The sequence below is a fragment of the Dasypus novemcinctus genome, chromosome 16 (assembly GCF_030445035.2).
Source record: "Dasypus novemcinctus isolate mDasNov1 chromosome 16, mDasNov1.1.hap2, whole genome shotgun sequence".
Lineage (NCBI taxonomy): Eukaryota > Metazoa > Chordata > Mammalia > Cingulata > Dasypodidae > Dasypus > Dasypus novemcinctus.
The window spans coordinates 42,023,408-42,041,066 of NC_080688.1; the positions used below are offsets into that span (position 1 = coordinate 42,023,408).

Below are 17,659 nucleotides of genomic sequence, written 5' to 3' on the forward strand. Positions count from 1 at the left end.
GAGTCATCTTGTTGTGTCAGCTCTCTGTGTGTGCGGCACCATTCCTGGGCAGGCCGCACTTTCTTTCGTGCTGGGCAGCTCTCCTTATGGGGAGCACTCCTTGCCCGTGGGGCTCCTGTATGCGGGGACACCCCTGTGTGGCAGGGCACTCCTTGCGCGCATCAGCACTGCGCATGGGCCAGCTCCACATGGGTCAAGGAGGCCCGGGGTTTGAACCACGGACCTCCCATGTGGTAGACTGACGCCCTAACCACTGGGCCAAGTCTGCCGCCTGATTATGTCCTCTTGACTCCTTTATAATTCAGAGATAAACTTCTTTATTGCTGGTAATTTTCTTTAGTCTGAAATCTACTTTACCTGATATAAACATAGCAACTCTAGCTTTCTTTTAATTAGTGTCAGTATATTGTATCTTTTTCCATCCTTTTACTTTTACCCTATTTTTATATAGAAAGTGGGTTTATTGTAGGCAACTTATAGTTGGGTATTACATTTTTTTTCCAATCTGAAACTCTTTGTCTCTTAATTGAGGTGTTAGACAATTTTTATTTAATGCAATTATTGATATGGTTTGGTTTTCATCTACCATCTTGCTATTTTCTACTTGTCCTAGCTGTACTTTTTTTCCCTGCTTTCCTTTGGATAAATGAGTATTTCTTTTCATGATTTCATTTTATCTCCTTTGTTGACAGAATAGCTCTAACTCTCTGTTGTGTTATTTTAGTGGTTGCTTTAGGGTTTTAGTATCATCTTGAACTTGTCACAGTCTGTCTTCAAGTGATATTATATCATTTGACATATAGTATAAAAACCTTATACTCCCATTTCCCCCTTTCAATACTTTGTGTTATTATTGTCATACATTTTACTTCTACATATGCTCTAACCCCTAGAATATGTTGTTGCTATTTTGGCTATAAACAGTCATTTGTCTTTTTGGTTTTTTTTTTCCAGTTGATACCAGGGATTGAACCTGGGACTTCATGTATGGGAAGCAGGTGCTCAACCACTGAGCTACACCCCGCCCCAGTCAGTTGTCCTTTAAAGATATTTAAACAATAAGGAATAAACTCTCCTATGTTTACCCATGTAGTTTTCATTTCTGATACTCTTCATTCTTTGTGTGGATGCAGGTTTCTATCTGGTGTCATTGTCCTTCTGCCTAAAGGACTTCCTTTAACATTTTCTGTGAGTGAAGTCTGCTGGTGATGAATTCTTTCAGCCTTTGTATGGATTCCTGCTTTGGATGAAAAAGTATTTATTTTGGCATAATTTTTGAAAGATGTTTTTGTATCAACATCTTCTGGCTTGCATTGTTTCAGACAAGAAATTGATCATCCTTATCTCTCTTGCTTTGTACATAATGTGTCTTTTAACTTTTGTCTGCTTTAAGATTTTTTTCTTTGTAACTGCTTTTAAGCAGTTTTATAATGATGTGTCTTGGGTGTGGTTTATTGATGTTTCTTTTGCCGAGTTCTTTGAGCTTCTTGGATCTGTGGGTTTATAGTCGTCATTGAATTTCAAAAATATTTGGCCATTATTTCTTCAACTATTTTTCTGTACCTCCCCCATTCCCTTAACTCCCCTTCTGGACAGATTCTAATTACATGAAGTTGTCCCATAACTCAATGATGTTCTTTTTTCACTTTGTTTCAGACTTTTTTTTTCTATTTATGTTTCATTTTAGCTCATTTCTATTGCTATATTTCCAAATTCACTAATCTTTTCTTCTTTAATGTATAATCTGCCTTTAATCCCTACAGCTCTATTTTTCATCTCATACATTGTTGCTTCCATTTCTAGAAATTTGGTTTTGTTCTTTTTTGTATCTTTCATGTCTCCATTTAACATGTTCAGTCTTTAATTTAGGTCCTGGAACATGTGGAATATAATTTAATAAGTGCTTTAATGTCTTTGCCTATTTAATTCTTTTATCTCAGTCATTTCTGGGTTGGTTTAGATAGTCTTTTCTCCTCATGATGTTGTATTTTCCTGCTTCTTTACAAGCCTGATAAATTTTTATTGGATGCCAGACATTGTGAATTTTACCTCACTGGATGCTGGGTATTTTGTATTACTATAAATATTCTTGAACTTGGTTTTAGCATGAGGTTAAGTTACTTGGACATAGTTTGATCCTTTTGGGATTTGCTTTGAACCTTTGTTAGGTGAGATCGGACCATGTTTAGTCTAGGTCTCATTTTTCCCTATTCTAAGGCATTATGAGTACTCTAAACAAGGTCCCATGAATCATGAGGTTTTCCACTTGAGCTGGTGGGAACAGGAGCTATTGCTGGACCTGTGAGAGCTCTAAGATTGTTTTCTCGGATCCTTTTAGGTGGTTGTTTCCCTAGCCTTGGATAGTCTCTTTGGGCACATGTGCTGATCAGTACTCAGCTGAAGCTTCCAGGGAGGCTCTGTCTAGTTCGTTGGTCTTCTCTCTCCTTGCATAGCTCTCTCCTTTCCGCTACTCTGCTCTGTGAACTTCAGCTGCCTTGACTTTCCAGGTCTGTCTCTTCAACTCAGGGAGACCACCCGACTCTGCCTGTGCTAATCCTCCCTGCACCTGCTCCTGGACACTTTCTCAAGGCTCACCTTGTTTGTTATGCAAACAAAGTCACTGTCCTTTGTTGCGTAGTATCCAGTGCCTTGAAGACTATTGTTTCATATATTTTGTGCAGTTTTCTGTTTTTCAAGAGGAAGGGTAAATCTGGTCCCTGTTATTCCATATTGACCAAATGTGAAAGTTCGTCATGTATCTTTTAAGTGTGAAAATTCCAAAGTAAACTTCAAAAGACCAATTGTGTTTGAAGGATTTATTATTAATAATTTATTAAAAATTATTAATAATTGAGTCCCTATTCTGTGCCAGTTGCTTTACAGTCTTATTTAATTTAATGCTCATGGATATTTACAAGTTCTCCAAGTGATGGAGTTAGTAAAATGAAACCCTACTCTGCCTAGTTTTAGGAATAAGATTTCATTTGTGTATTTCACCTGTCATCAGCAGATGTTTATTTAGCACCTAGCAGGCATTGGGGACATAAATATAAATAAGTCAGATTTCCATTGTTGAAGATCTTAAGCTCTGCCATTAGATGCAGACATGTAAGTAGATATTTCATTATCATGTGGTAAGGACCATAGGTACCATATGGTAGGACCATAGAGAAGAGGTCACTTTGTCCAGTTAAGGTCCACATGGGAAGGTGATTGATAGGTGAATAGGGTCTTGACAATGAGTTGTAGATGGTTAAACAAAGAAGAAAGATAAATACATTCAAAGCAGGGAAACTTCAACAATACATATGGAGCAGCTGAAGTCATTAAGTAGGAGGCAGGTGAGGTTAGGACTAGGAAGATTAAATCATGGAGGACCTTGCAGGCCACACTAGGGAGGTGAGACATTCTGAAAACAATGAGGTAGACTTTTTTTTTTAAGGAGGTACTGGGGATTGAACCTGGGTCCTTGTACATGGGAAGCAGGCGCTCAACCCTTCGAGCTACATCTGCTCCCAGAAGCACTATTTTAAACAGGGGCATGAACATGCTGCAATGTGGAAGATGGATTTTAGGGGGAAACACTCCCAAACCTCAGCAGATAAACTACTTAAGACCTTATGGAAATGGTCCACATAAGAGGAGTCAATAATATGGCACTAGGAAGGGATAGTGAGGATGGAGAAGAAAAGACTGGTTTGGGAAATGTCTAGGAGGTACTCTCTGTAGACCTTGGTGATCAACTGGATGTGGGAGATGCAGGAAATGGAATCTTGCTTTGGATGGAAGGCAGCCTCCTGAATTGAAATAGGGAATCTAAAAGAAGAAAGGAAAGGCATAGAGGCCCAAATAAGTTCTTTTTTTGATAGTCAGATGGTGATGTTTTGCAGACTCTACATTTGTCATTGCTTATTATACAACATATTAAATTACTGGATGATTATGTGTCACTCTTCGGCTAGACTACACGTCCAATGGCAGGGCTGTATCTTCCTTGTCCTTGTATCCTCAGTACTAGGCTGCCCCTGTCAGAAGCTCTGGGACAGGTCTGGCCTGAAGCACCAGGGGCGGGCAAGCCATGAGATTGATGAGATGAGCCAGGGAGAGATAGCAGATGACAAGAGCAGGGACACACAAGAAAAAGACACCACACCTGGTGGTGGGAATTTGAGAAATGAGTGACCTGCTGGCCTCACTCTGTTATGTGGCTCTTCAGTGGCCCCATGAAATACCACCTGGATGCAGTCCTGCTGCTTTGTCAGTGTTTTGGTTAAGTTAGTTATTTGCTTTTATATTTTTAGTATACCGAATTAATATGAAGCCTTTTAGTAACTGTACAGAAATCCTTTAGATCCATCACTTGACTAGCTTTGCTTGGAAGAAAAGTCAGGATTCACAGCAGACTGTACAGAAGTGGAAAGCTATTGGAAGGAAGGGGTTACGTATATGTGCACACGTGTGTGTAGGTTTTTTACCCCACATAGGAGCTATGAGAAAATAACTCTGCTTTAGAAATTACAATGACAATGCGGAAAAGACTATACAAGTACATATTCCATTTTAGAAACACACATATTCCGTTTAAGGTCAGAGAGTTGTAACTGAATTATTTTTATGAACTTGCAATCAACAACAGAATTTCACATTTTCTGGTATTTCTATATTTAAGAAACCAAATATTTGAGAATGTAGCTTATAGAAAGAACAATATTTTAAATAGTAAAACAGCATTTTTCATAAAGAGCAATTACGAACTAAAAATTTAAGTTTCAGGGCTCATGAGCAATTACCTCCCACCATTTCCTCTCGCCAGTTCAGTCGCCCTCTCCTGCCGACTGAGAGGAAAACCGGCTGCATCAAACAGATTGCTCAAGTTACAGACCTTAGACGGTCCTTCTCAGACTGCATTTAATAAACCGCTCCTGCTGGTCTTGCTTCTTTTTCAGCTAACGTGATACTTCTGCATCAGGGATTTGGTCTTCAGCTTCCAGGCCAGGCCTTCCTAGTCAAGCTTCAGCGTTTAAAAGGAATGCACAGCACGAGTTTCTCTGGCTTTTTTGACCCTGTTATTCAACGGTGTAATTTAATACCTGTACTGTCTGTTCCTTTTTCTGACGAGCACAATCTGACAGACAGATTGGGAGGAGTGGTGGAATATTGTGTGATTCACACTGAGAGTGAGGGAAAAAGGAGAGACGGGGAGCAAGAGAGAGAACCTGGAAGCATGTGAGGTATTGTCCTATTGAGCCCTGTGGATCAAAGCATATGCAAAGAGCTCTGCGGCAAGTGGCTCAGGTCATAGATAGGCCCGGCCCTTCAAAGTCTGAAGGTCTGAAATCCCCAGTTAAGGCTTAAAGAAACTCACATCAATTAAAATATATGAGAAAAGGTGGATTCCTGCACACCTTTAATAAGCTATTGTCACAGGTGGTAAATGCTACTGTAATTATTTCTGTGCCATAAGGTTTCAGTCCACTCAAACTCCTGATAGCTTTTTTTTTTAAGGAGGTACCAGAGGTTGAACCCAGGACCTTGTACATGGGAAGCAGGCGCTCAACCACTGAGCTCCATTTGCTCTACTCTGATACCTTTGAAAGAGGAGGAGAAAGAATTCTGTAGCAGGTGGACTATTGTCACAGGACTGGGCTGTTCCTCACCTAATTAGGAAAGGCGCAAGGCCTTCTGGTTCAATTACTCTTGAGTTCTCTGTCCCCACCCCCATATACACTAACTCCATTTGAAGAATTCAACCATGCCTTCAAAAGAACAGGAGACACTTGCTATTGTTTAATAAACCTCCATGAAATCATAAAAAGGCCCATCACAAATGTTCCTCCAGAAGATACCGGTCTACTGTTCTCAGCCAAGTTTTGGTGGGGGAAGGGACATGATGATATTACCCAGCATTTTCTCAACCTGCCTGATTGAGCAGGCACCTGTTGTGGGCGTTGTTAAAACACACACACTCCTGGACTCCTCACTTAGAGACTGGGATTCAGGACATCTATGGGGGGGACAAGATGGAGGCAGTGGTGGTAGACTGGAATCTATAGTTCCAACAAGCACCTCACAATGTGTCTTAAGACAGGCACATTTGGGGAACACTGATGTAAGCCCTGGTGAGTCTACTTGAGATACCCTCTTGACTGTCACCGAGTCAGAGACAGAACGTTTTCTCAGGGCTTTATTCTATATATTCGTGTTAGGTGGGCATGACTGTCATTAGTAATTTCTACTTCTAACCAATGAGTTACTGCTGTGACATTTTATAATGAAGCACACTGCAGTTGCAAATGACTAAGCAAAATCATTTTCTGCATGGGTGGGAGAAGACAGTTGGGTCTGAGGCATTAGTCAAACAAATTCATGTTTTATGTGTGTGTGTATATGCATCTGTTTTTGTGAAAGTATGTTCCAAGTTTCTTGTGGACCTTGGCAAAAATTTTTGACTTGCCAATTTTCTCTTCTGTAAAACTGGGCTAATAATGGCAACTTTCTAGAGTTGTTCTGAGGATTAAATGAGACAATATCTGCAAAGCCCCTAGCACAGCCTCTTGCACCTAGTTAACATCACTAGGTGATGTTACTCTTGTCAGTTCTATACCAGGATTTCTGTCTTTATGATCAAATGATATTCCAACTAAAAGTTTGCATCAAATTTTCAATTTTAAATAAAGTTATGTCTTTTTTTAAAAGATTTATTTATTTATTTCTCCTCCCCCACCCCAGTTGTCTCTTCTCTGTGTTTATTTGCTGCGTGTTCTTCTTTGTCCGCTTCTTTTGTCAGTGGCACGGGAATCTGTGTTTCTTTTTGTTGCGTCATCTTGCTGTGTCAGCTCTCCGTGTGTGCAGCGCCATTCCTGGGCAGGCTGCACGTTGTTTCGCGCTGGGCGGTTTTCCTTATGGGGCGCACTCCTTGGGCATGGGACTCCCCTACGCGGGGGACACCCTGCGTGGCAGGGCACTCCTTGTGTGCATCAGCACTGTGCATGGGCCAGCTCCACATGGGTCAAGGAGGCCTGGGGTTTGAACTGCGGTCCTCCCATGTGGTAGATGGATGCCCTAACCACTGGGCCAAGTCTGCTTCCCATAAAGTTATGTCTTTACACAATTTAGTGCTTGTGCTATCACATTCAATTCCACCCAAATGGAATTTTTCTGTAATGGCAGAAACTGCTTTATTATTTCAGAACTCTCAGAATTACAAACTGTTCATCTGCAGATGTCTTGTTTGGCCTGCAATTTTAAAAATGAGTTCGTGCCAACATTTAAATATCTAGAGATTTCACTAAAAAATCTCAATTTTCAGTCACCACTGCATCCAAGGTTCTGTCATTTTTTTTCAGACATCTTTGTATTGCCAGCTCTTAGCCTGGTTTATAGATCATGAAAGGATGTGCTGGCAAAAGAGCCCCTTAACTGCCCCTCCCACAACAGGCAGCAGACCCTTAGATTCATATCTGAAGAACCCACCTTCTGTGAGTGGCTCCTGAATGCACTCCAACCTCGCCCGCTCCTCCAGTCCAATCCCACCTACCTTGTCCAGCGCAGGTTTCACTCTGCCCTAAGTCACCCCGGCTGGACCCCATGTGATTCTCTGAACTTACAGGCGATTCCCCAGCTTGGAGCCTCTGCCCTCCCTCTCCAGCCCTGCCCTGCACGTGCCTGTTCACCTTTCAAACACCACTCCCCCTACGGTGCTTTCTCTCATGTCCCCCGCTAGATGAGCTCCCTTGTTATGGGACACTCTTTGGATGCTGGGTGGTAAGTATGAAAGGACACTATATCCTATAGTGCCTTGACTGTAGTTAGCTGTGGTACGTGTCTTAATTCTGTCACTAGTTATGCAGAAACCCTGTTCCCCGTGGCAGAAACCAGGTCATGGTCATGCTAATATTACCCAAATCCAGCAGAGTGCCCAGGGTATTGTAAGGGGTGCTCGGAATACTTCAATACAGGAATAAACTTCCATTCTAAAGAGAAAATGTAATAATTATTAATCTAATTTCTTCCTCAGCTCAATGCCATGAAAAGTTCCTTTTTTCCCCCAAATAGTATGTTTTGGGCTCTCCTTATAAAGTTTAACTGAGCATTAGCCTTTATCATATCATGTGCTTGATGTCTCAGAGCTTTGGCTTCTTGAACTGAAAAATGGAGTTTATTCACCTCTAATGTGGTCTTAAGAATAGAAGGAGTTAGGGCTGTAATGTGCTTAGCACTGAGTCTAAGCAAACACTAAGTGGATAGCTACTATTATTACTATGTGGAAGCTCACCTAAAATTTAGAGAACAGTGCAGAAGTGGCTTGTTTCATTCTATTTTTCCAAAATACTTCTTAGAAAAGAGCAGGTCAATGATTATAGCTTGTGTAGCCTGGACTAAAGAAATGTATTTTTCTAAAAAAAAAAAAAGTGGAGGGTAGTTTGATTACCCAACAATTTGGAAAATAATAGCTTTTTTTAAAAAACGTTTTTATAACCACCTAGGTAATGACTGCGTCAGGAAAAGATTACGTACCAATGGATGTGGAAACCACTGGGTGAAAATGTGCTGAGGAACAGGATATTTATGCTCTCACAATACCAGCCCACAAATCACTTATTAATTACAAAGGGAAAAGCTGCTTGTTCAGTGGAAAGATTTGGTGGACATTCAGGTGGTCAGAACTGCCACCATCAAAACATGCCAAACTGACATTCACGCCAGGTAATGTGATGCAATGAAAGAATAAACCATTATTTCTGTAGCATGTTTGCAACTACAGAAAATTAACCTGATTGGAACAATGAGAGAACAATCGGACATATTCAGATTAGGCAGCAACCTACAAAACAGTTGACCTAGACTCTTCAAATAAGCCAATGTCATGACAGACCAGAGAGTGAGAGAGAGCGAGAGATAGAGCGCAAGGATAGAGTTAAGGAAGACTTTCTAAAATAAAGGAGTCTAAAGAGGTATTACTAGTAAATGTAAACATGATTCTTGATAGATTCTTTAGGGGACAAATAAGGACAGCTATAAAGATCATTATTGTGACAACTGGTGAAATTTGAATATGAACTGTATATTGGATAGTACAAAGCGGAGACAAAAATACGATGTGACTCAGTTATATTTGAATTAACGAGCTCTTTCCTAAAGTACTTTGGTATGTGGGAATCTGTATCATGTAAGACCTAAAAACCTGTACAAATGATATGTTTGCCCCATTGAATTGGGTCAAAGTTTTTGTAGGCCTGTAGTTGTATACATGGGTATAAGGATTTATATAAAACAAGAAAATGGGTGCTAATCGATAAGGCACACAACTCTGAGGAGTATTTGGTTGGGACAATATTGACTGTATGTATAGTTACTCATGGCAATAGTCAGCAGAATGTCCCCAAGTGGAGCCGTATTTTATTGATTTCAGGAATGTTTGCCTAATGAGAATGGATGACTAGTAAGATCAGAGAGCAATTTTATTCTCCCTTCAGGAGGATGTGGTGACTGAGCAGCTGGCGGGGGCAGCGCAGGCTGTCTGTGTCTGGGCCAGTGGTGTATTGTCTCAAATAAGGGAAAATTAAGCAACGATGTGGGCGTCTGGCTTGCCGTCATCAAAGTAATTCAGTGTTGGGGCTGCCTCTGTGTTTCAGGGAGTGATTGGAGCCATTAACTGCTTACTGTTAGTTTCGGAAGCCAGAGATATTTTCATTACTAGTGTCCTCGGGCGCAGACTTTTTAATTTAAAAAAGAAAGAAAGTTCAGGATGTAGCTAGCCCATCACCACAGGAACTGTCTCTGCCTCAGAAACGCATTATAGTTTACCTGTCAATCTTATCAGCATGCCAGGTTTATTTTGAACATCTGGAATGAGGAAGAGGAAGTAGGGAAAAAAAGATGACAGTGAGGCTGGTAGAAGAGCAGGAGCCACTCATAACTTAGAAAAGCGGAGGGCTTAATTCCGAAGCAAACCTGAAACCTATTATAATAATAAAAGGATCATTTTGATCCTGAGATTGTTCCTCATTTCTTCCAAAGCCATCATGTCCCCGTTTCTGGATCTTTTGGGCAGGTATTGTGGTCGATTCAAGTTGGCAACAAGTTCTTGGTCACTGTCCCCAAGGAGAAGTGGATTTTATTTCCCTTCTGCTTGAATCTGGGCTGGTTCTGGGTTTTTCCACCCAACAGAATGCATCAAAAATGGACCGTGCGGTACAGGGCCTCGTCTTTTTGAGGCCTGCGGCTTCCACTTCCACCATCCTAGAACGCTTGCACTGGCACCACTCCCTCTTGGAACCCAGCTACTGTGCTGGCCCAAACCGCACGGAGAGGCCAACGGCCAGAATCAGTTGCCCACTCAGTGAAAGCCATCGTGGACATCCTGGCCCAGGCCAGCCCCCGGATGACACCACGTGGAGCAGAAGCAACCCAGCGAAGCCTATCAACACACAAGGTAATAAAATGTTGTTTCAAGCTGCGGAGTGTTGGTGCAGTTTGCTCCAACTTGCTGTAACTGAAAAGTTCACAGCAAGGATGATTTATTCTGTTAACCAATGCAGAATAAACAATGAACAAATGATGACACCCTTATCCTTTAGCAGGGGTTGACTTTAAAACTGGTCCAGTTCTTAAACCTCTTTTTGATGCTCACCAGAGAAAATGAAAAGAGAACACTTTCTTTTTCACCCATCCTCGCCCCGAAACGTGTGCTTCATGCAGACCTTATTTTTTAAACAGAGTTTATTGTATTTAATACATTATAAAATTTGAAAAATTGTAGGAAAGCAGCAGACTCAAACGGGAGCAACTCTAACAAGTAATAATTCTGGCCCCTTTGCAAAACTGATCCGTTTAAAAACAAAGTAATGTTCACATCTGTGAGGCAGACAAAAAAGTGTGACTTCTGTACAAATTACATTTAAAATTTCATGTCTAGCATCTTTCAAATGCAATGGGCTCATGAGAGTTTTTCTGACGTCCTGCCTGGTCTCTGCCTAAAGAGAGACATGATACCTCCATACGCAATGAAACTCGAGTCAAGGTATTTTTAAAAAAAAGGAAAAGCAAAGAACGGAAGGAAGAAAGAGGAAAAAGAAACAATGGATGGCTGTTTGGCAATGGGAAACTGTAAGGAGACTGTGTCCTCACTGGTCATGGCTTGTTTATTGGTCAGCAGGCCCCGGGGGCCCAGGACACTTCTTGGCCATCACAGCACCAACTGTAGCTACCACCTTTTTTTTTTTCTTTCTTTTTTTTTTTTTTTGTGTGTGTGTGTGTTTTATTTTGTGTGTGTGTGTTGCATTTCCTACCTCTTGACATACATATATATATATATATATATTTATATATTTTTTTACACCTTAAGGATATCACTATTCCAATTGTTCCCATATGAATACAGGTGTGGTCTCTGATATAAATGTGTCTTTTATTCAATGATAGGTCCAGGAATTAGTTTGCTGTCTCAACTGCACGTCAATGTCCCCTTTGTGTTTGCGCCATTTGTTTCTGTGTGTTTTTGTTTTTGCATAAGAAATATGTCCATTTAGTCCAGAGGCTCTTGCTTTATCCGGATGACAGAGGGTACGCGGGGCGTCCGTCTCAGTTCCCGCCGCAGGACGTATTCACTGAACTGGGACGAGTCCACTCCTCCCCCACAGGAGCCCACGATTTCGAATCCTCTTTGCTGCAACCTCTCGAGGACCTGCAGGGGACGAAGACAAACATCCGGGTTATGGGTGAGAGGGTCCTCTGGCCACATGACCACATGAACACCCCAAAGGACTGTTTTAAAATTGGCCGATCAACTATACATCCGGTCAGTCTCATCTAACCCCTGCTCTCTTTGAGTGGCCTCTTTCAAAAGAGACCCTTAAAGACAGGAGAGAGGGAGCAAATATTTCTAATACAGGCATACCTTGTGTTTCTGTGCTTCCCTTTACTGCATTTTGCAGATGTTGCCCTTGCGTTTTGAACAAATCGAAGGTTTGCGGCAACCCTGCGTGGAGCAAGTCTATTGGCACTATTTTTCCAATACCATGTGCTCGCTTTGTGTCTCTGTGTCATATTTTGGTAATTCTCGTAATGTTTCAAACTTTTTCACTATTATTGTATCTGTTATGGTGATCTGTGATCAGTGGTATTCGATGTTACTATTGTAATCGCTTTGGGGTGCCATGAACCATGCCCCTTTAAGACGGTGAACTTAATCTATAGGCTGTTCCCCATTTCTCTCTCTCTCCCAGGGCCTCCCTATTCCCCAAGACATAACAATATTGAAATTAGGCCAATTAATAACCTTACAATGGCCTCTAAGTGTTCAAGTGAAGGAAGAGTCGCACATCTCTCACTTTCAGTCAAAAGCTAGACATGATTAAGCTTCATGAGGGAGACATGGCAAAAGCTGAGATAGGCTGAGAGCTAAGGTGCCAAACAATTAGCCAAGTTGTGAATGCAAAGGAAAAGTTCTTAAAGGAAATGGAAAGTGCTATTCCGATGAACAAAAGAACGATAAGAAAGCAAAACAGCCTTATTCTGATATGGAGAACGTTTGAGTGGTCTGGATAGAAGATCAAGCCATCCACAGGATTTCCTTAAACCAAAGCCTAATCCAGAGCAAGGCCCTAACTCTCTTCAATTCACTGAAGGCTGAGAGAGATCAGGGGGCTGCAGAAGAGAAGTCTGAAAATAGCAGAATTTGGTTGATGAGATTTAGGCCTTCTCCATAACATAAAAGTGCAAGGTGAAGCAGCAGGTGCTGAGCAGGTAAGATAGATGATGAAGGTGGCTACACTGAATGACAGATTTTCAATGTACAGGAAAGAGCTTTCTATTGGAAGAAGATGCCATCTAGGACTTTTCGTATCTAGGGAGGAGAAGCCAATGTCTGCCTTCAAAGCTTCCATGGTCAGGCTGACTCTCTTAGGGCATAATGCAGCTGGTGACTTTAAGTTGAAGCCAGTGCTTATTTACTATTCTGAAAATCCTAGGGCCAGTAAGGGTTATGCTAAATCTACCCTGCCTGTGCTCTATAAATGAAAAAACAAGACTGGATGACAGCACATATGTTTACAACATGGTTTAATGAATATTTAAAGCCCACTGTTGAAAATTACTGCTCAGGAACAAAAAAATCCCTTTCAAAACCATGGCTGCTTATTGACAATGCACCTGGTCACCCAATAGCGCTGATGGAGAAGGAAATGAAATGAATGTTGTTTTCATGCCTGCTAACACAACATTCATTCTACAGCCTATGGATCAAGGAGTCATTTCAACTTCAAGTCTTATTATTTAAGAAATAAATTTTGTAAGGCTATAGCTGCCATAGATTGCGATTCCTCTGATGGATCTGCGCAAAGTCGATTGAAAATCTCTGGAAAGGAAACACCATTCCAGATGCTGTTAAGAACATTTGTGATTCATGGGAGGAAGTCAAAATATCAACAGTAACAGGAGTTTGGAAGTTGCTTCCAACCCTCATGGATGACTTTGAGGTTCAGGACTTCAGTGAAGGAAGTTCCCACAGATGTGGTAGAAATAGCAAGAGAACTAGAATTAGAAATGGGGCCTAAAAGTGTGACTGGATTACTGTAATCTCGTGATAAAACTTCAACAGATGAGGAGTTGCTGCTTACAGATGAGCAAAGAAAGTGGTTTCTTGAGATGGAATCTACTCCAGGTGAAAATTATTGAGATGACAAGAAAGGATTTAGAATATTACATTAACTTAGCTGATAGAGCAACAGCAGATTTTGAGAAGACTAACTCCACTGTTGAAAGAAGTTCTACTTTGGGTAAAATGGTATCAAACAGCATCACATGCTATAAAGAAATCTTTCATAAAAGGAAGACCCAATTGATACTGCAAACTTCACTGCTGTTTTATTTTAAGAAATCACCACAGCCATCCCAGCCTTCAGCAACCACCGCTGTGATGCGTTGGCAGCCATCAATATTGAAGCAAGACCTCTGCCAGCATAAAAAAAGATTACAACTCACTGCAAGCTCAGATGATGGTTAGCATTTTTTAGCAATAAAGTATTTTTAATAAAGATACATTACTTTTTAGATATAATGCTATTGTACACACTACACTACAGTATGGTGTAAACATAATTTTTTATAGACATTGGGAAACCAAAAACCTCATGTGACTCGCTGTGTTACGATATTCACTTTATTGCAGTGGTCTGGGACCAATCCTGCATATCACCAAGGTATGCCTGAACCTGAAATACGCCACTACATGCTTGCTTTATGCATGCCAGCTCCTTCAGTGGTTACAACCGCCCAGCATCATGGGTGGTGCTAGCCTCATTTTAGAGATGAGAAGACTGGGGCTCACAGCTAGGATGAGATGGAATTGGATTTCCAGCTCAGGTCTGTTTTGCCTCAAATCCTGTTTTCTCCAATACACAACATCGTCTTCTCTGCAAAAAGACAGAGTTCACATTTCAAAGCTAAGATATATTCTATGAGAGGAGAAAGGCTATGGAAAGGCAGTGATACTATCTGCATTTACCCAGCTAGTGATTCATTCATATGCAACTATCATTCAAGTTTACCAATACGGAGTTAAAATTCCATATTCCAGCTTGGAAGATTTATGTAATTTCAATAACAAACAACTGAACTACTAAAGACAATTGAGGTTAATCTCCAGGTTTGCAAATTTGTGGCATATGAAGTAGATGTATTGCCTTGTGTGTGTGCATCCAGAGAGGCAAGAATAAGTGCAATGGTTATCTCTTAATAAACATCTACAAAATAAAGATGTTGTAAAATTCTCATGTAACTGTAAGCCTCATAATCTGTTGTTTAATTTTGATATCAAATATCTAATGCCAGAAAGATCCCTGAATTTGTCACTGCATGTCTGATATTCTTAAATGTTGGAAACTTTCTGCAGCTCTTAGATTAGAAAAATATAGGAAACTGATTAGGGCATTCTGTTTCTTTAGGAATCAAACAAATATTAAACTTGCAAGTGTTCCCTGCAAGAGGATTATATATTTTGTATATAATTAAATTATTTCCACACCACCAAAAGACAAGATGATTCAATCATAAAAACAAAACAAAACAAAAAGCCTGGCCAAAATTCTTTTTTGGCATGAGGTGAATATTACCAAATAAATAAGATTCAAAAATGCAATCAATAATAACTGAACCCTTATTTTTTTGCTATTAATTTTTGGCCATCTACTTTTATATGGAGCATCATCTGCTAACTTGAAAATAGTTTCCTAGATGTGACTGGAAAGCAAGAGAGTATGCTTGCTAAAATTTAAAACCTCCAATGCTGGCAAATTAAAAAGAAAAAATTCTTATGATAACCAATTAACCTTCTATCCTGCAGTACTCTATTTCTGTTAGTAAATTCAGAATGCATACCAGTTAGCAGAAGGACAGAATTGAAAAAAATATTCCCTAAATTCAATCAGAATTATTGGTCAAACCACTGGAGAGTATTTTTTGCCCTGATTAGGTAGGGTCATACAAAAGTAGAGCAAGCTGTGAACAATAAAGATCCTACTTCTGAGATCTGTTTTCCTTTCTGTGTTGTTACAGTAGCTAAACTACTAATAAAAGAAAATCCCTAAACCTCTTCCCACTAGGGATCTGAGATGCATAATACAACATTCTACCCTGATCTACTCAAGATGGTCCAGTGTCACCTTGGATGTGGTCAAAGTTTATGCTTCTTGGCCTTTACTTTTTAAACATCAACTTGTGAACAGCAATGTTCCTTAAATTTAGTGATCATTGTGTTATGATAACTCAACCTAGTGTCATGGGTCCTCATGACAATGCCGATTTCTCAGTTGGTGTAGCAGGAAGCAAGAGTGGGTCATGGCAGTGTCACGCAGCCCCAGTCTAGATGAAAATTTCCACATCTGATCACACTCAAATGATCCGGGAAACTTGTCAAACATATGAATGCATGGTAGCCATTCACTGCCCTGGGGTGGGGCTGAGGTCTGACGTGTGAGTGGTGGAGCCTTGGAGAAGTGATGAAATGCTCTCCTGGCTCCAGGTTCTGCCCCTCCTGCATCTCTGGTGGGGAGCCCAGGGCAGGTGCACGGGGCGGGGAGGGGAAAGGCATTCAGGGCTTCAGAGGCTTTCCTGATTAACAGGGCCCCCCGCAGGAAGACTGCGTAGGTGGCGCACAGAGAGTGCACAGCACAACTTCAGGGGGTACCATTTGCATGGACGGGTAGGTGAATGTCACCCTCTGGAACTATGCGACCTGGGAGTCACCCCTACTGCCAGAGCCTCTGCTTTCCTCTTGCATGTTTACAGGTCATTTTCTGCCACAGTTTTCTGCTTTCAGGTATCTGTTCATAAATTTAAACCATTATCAGTAGTGCTGGGACAATCGTCAAGGGGTTGAATGGTATACCGGGTGATTGAGCTTTTGAGCTGTCAGAGGTTTTCTTGGCTAAATAGTGAACAAAGTCATGGGCCCACCCCTATGCAAAAGAGGGAGAAAAAACAAAACTCTTACTCCAGTCACTTCAAATAGTTTTGTGTCAGATATCTGCCTCCATTTTTGTGGTCTGTCCATACAATGGAGTATTATTCAGTCACAGAAAGACATGAAGTTCTGATATAGGCTACAGGTGGATGAACTTCAAAACATTATGCTAAGTGAATGAAGTCAGGCACGAAAGGTCACATATTACATAATTCCACATATATGAAATATCTAGAAGAGGTAGCTCCATAGAGATAGAAAGCAGGATGCTGGTTACCAGGGGTTGGGGGAAATGGGTGTTATGGACTGAACTATGTCCCTCACAGGATCTGTTGGGTTCCTAACCTCTGGTCCTGTGACTGTGGCCTTATTTGGAAATAGGCTCTTTGAAGATGCTATTAGCTGAGATGAGGCCAAACCCATTAAGGAGGGTCTAGTATGACTTGGGTCCTTGTAAGAAGAGGAAATTTGGACACAGCCGTGTGATGAGGCAGAGATTGAGCTAGCCATGAATTGCTGGCAAGCCCACCAGAATCATGGCCCTGCCAAGACCTTGACTTGGATTTTTAGCCCCCAGAAGTGGAGTCAATACATTTCTGTTGATTTAAGCCAGTCTGTGGTACTTTCTTATAGCAGTCTTAGGAATCTAAGAGAAAGGGAATGTGAAATAACTGCTTAATGGGCACTGGGTTTCCTTTCGGGGTGATAAGAATGTTTCAGAACTAGATAGAGATGGTGGTTGTATGACACTGTGAATGTAATTAATGCCACTGAATCATTCATTTTAAAATAATTCATTTTATGTTATGTAAATTTCCCCTCGATAAAAAAAAAAAAATTAAAATTACATCATGTCACTCTTCTGCTCAAGATCCTCCAAAGGTTTCCATCTCTCACATACATAAGCAAATGAACCAAAACCAAAAGAAACCAAAACAGAAAATTCCACTGTGCTTAGCACCTTCACAAGGCTCTCCACAGTCTATCTTGAGTCCCATCACCTATCACTCTTTTTCCCTCAGTTACTTTCTTCATGACACTGACACCCCTCAGTCTGCTGAGTAAGCTTCCCATCTCAGGGTCTCCAGAACTTGCTGGAACCTTTACCTGCAATCCTCTGCCCCCAGATATCCTCTTATCACTCTCTGACAAACATATACATATACATAATATATACACACACATACACATATACTA

The 17,659-nt window shown here is 40.9% G+C and overlaps 1 protein-coding gene across 1 annotated transcript in view; it reads right to left on the reverse strand.

The window, feature by feature from the left end:
* Positions 1 to 10,704: 10,704 nt before the first annotated feature.
* The window catches only part of KCTD1 (potassium channel tetramerization domain containing 1), a 101,237-nt gene continuing 94,282 nt past the window's right edge, over positions 10,705 to 17,659 (reverse strand). Inside the window, 1 exon segment of the mRNA XM_058277567.2 lies at positions 10,705 to 11,686. Within this exon segment, the coding sequence (XP_058133550.1) occupies positions 11,528 to 11,686 (159 nt within the window). The 3' untranslated portion in view covers positions 10,705 to 11,527.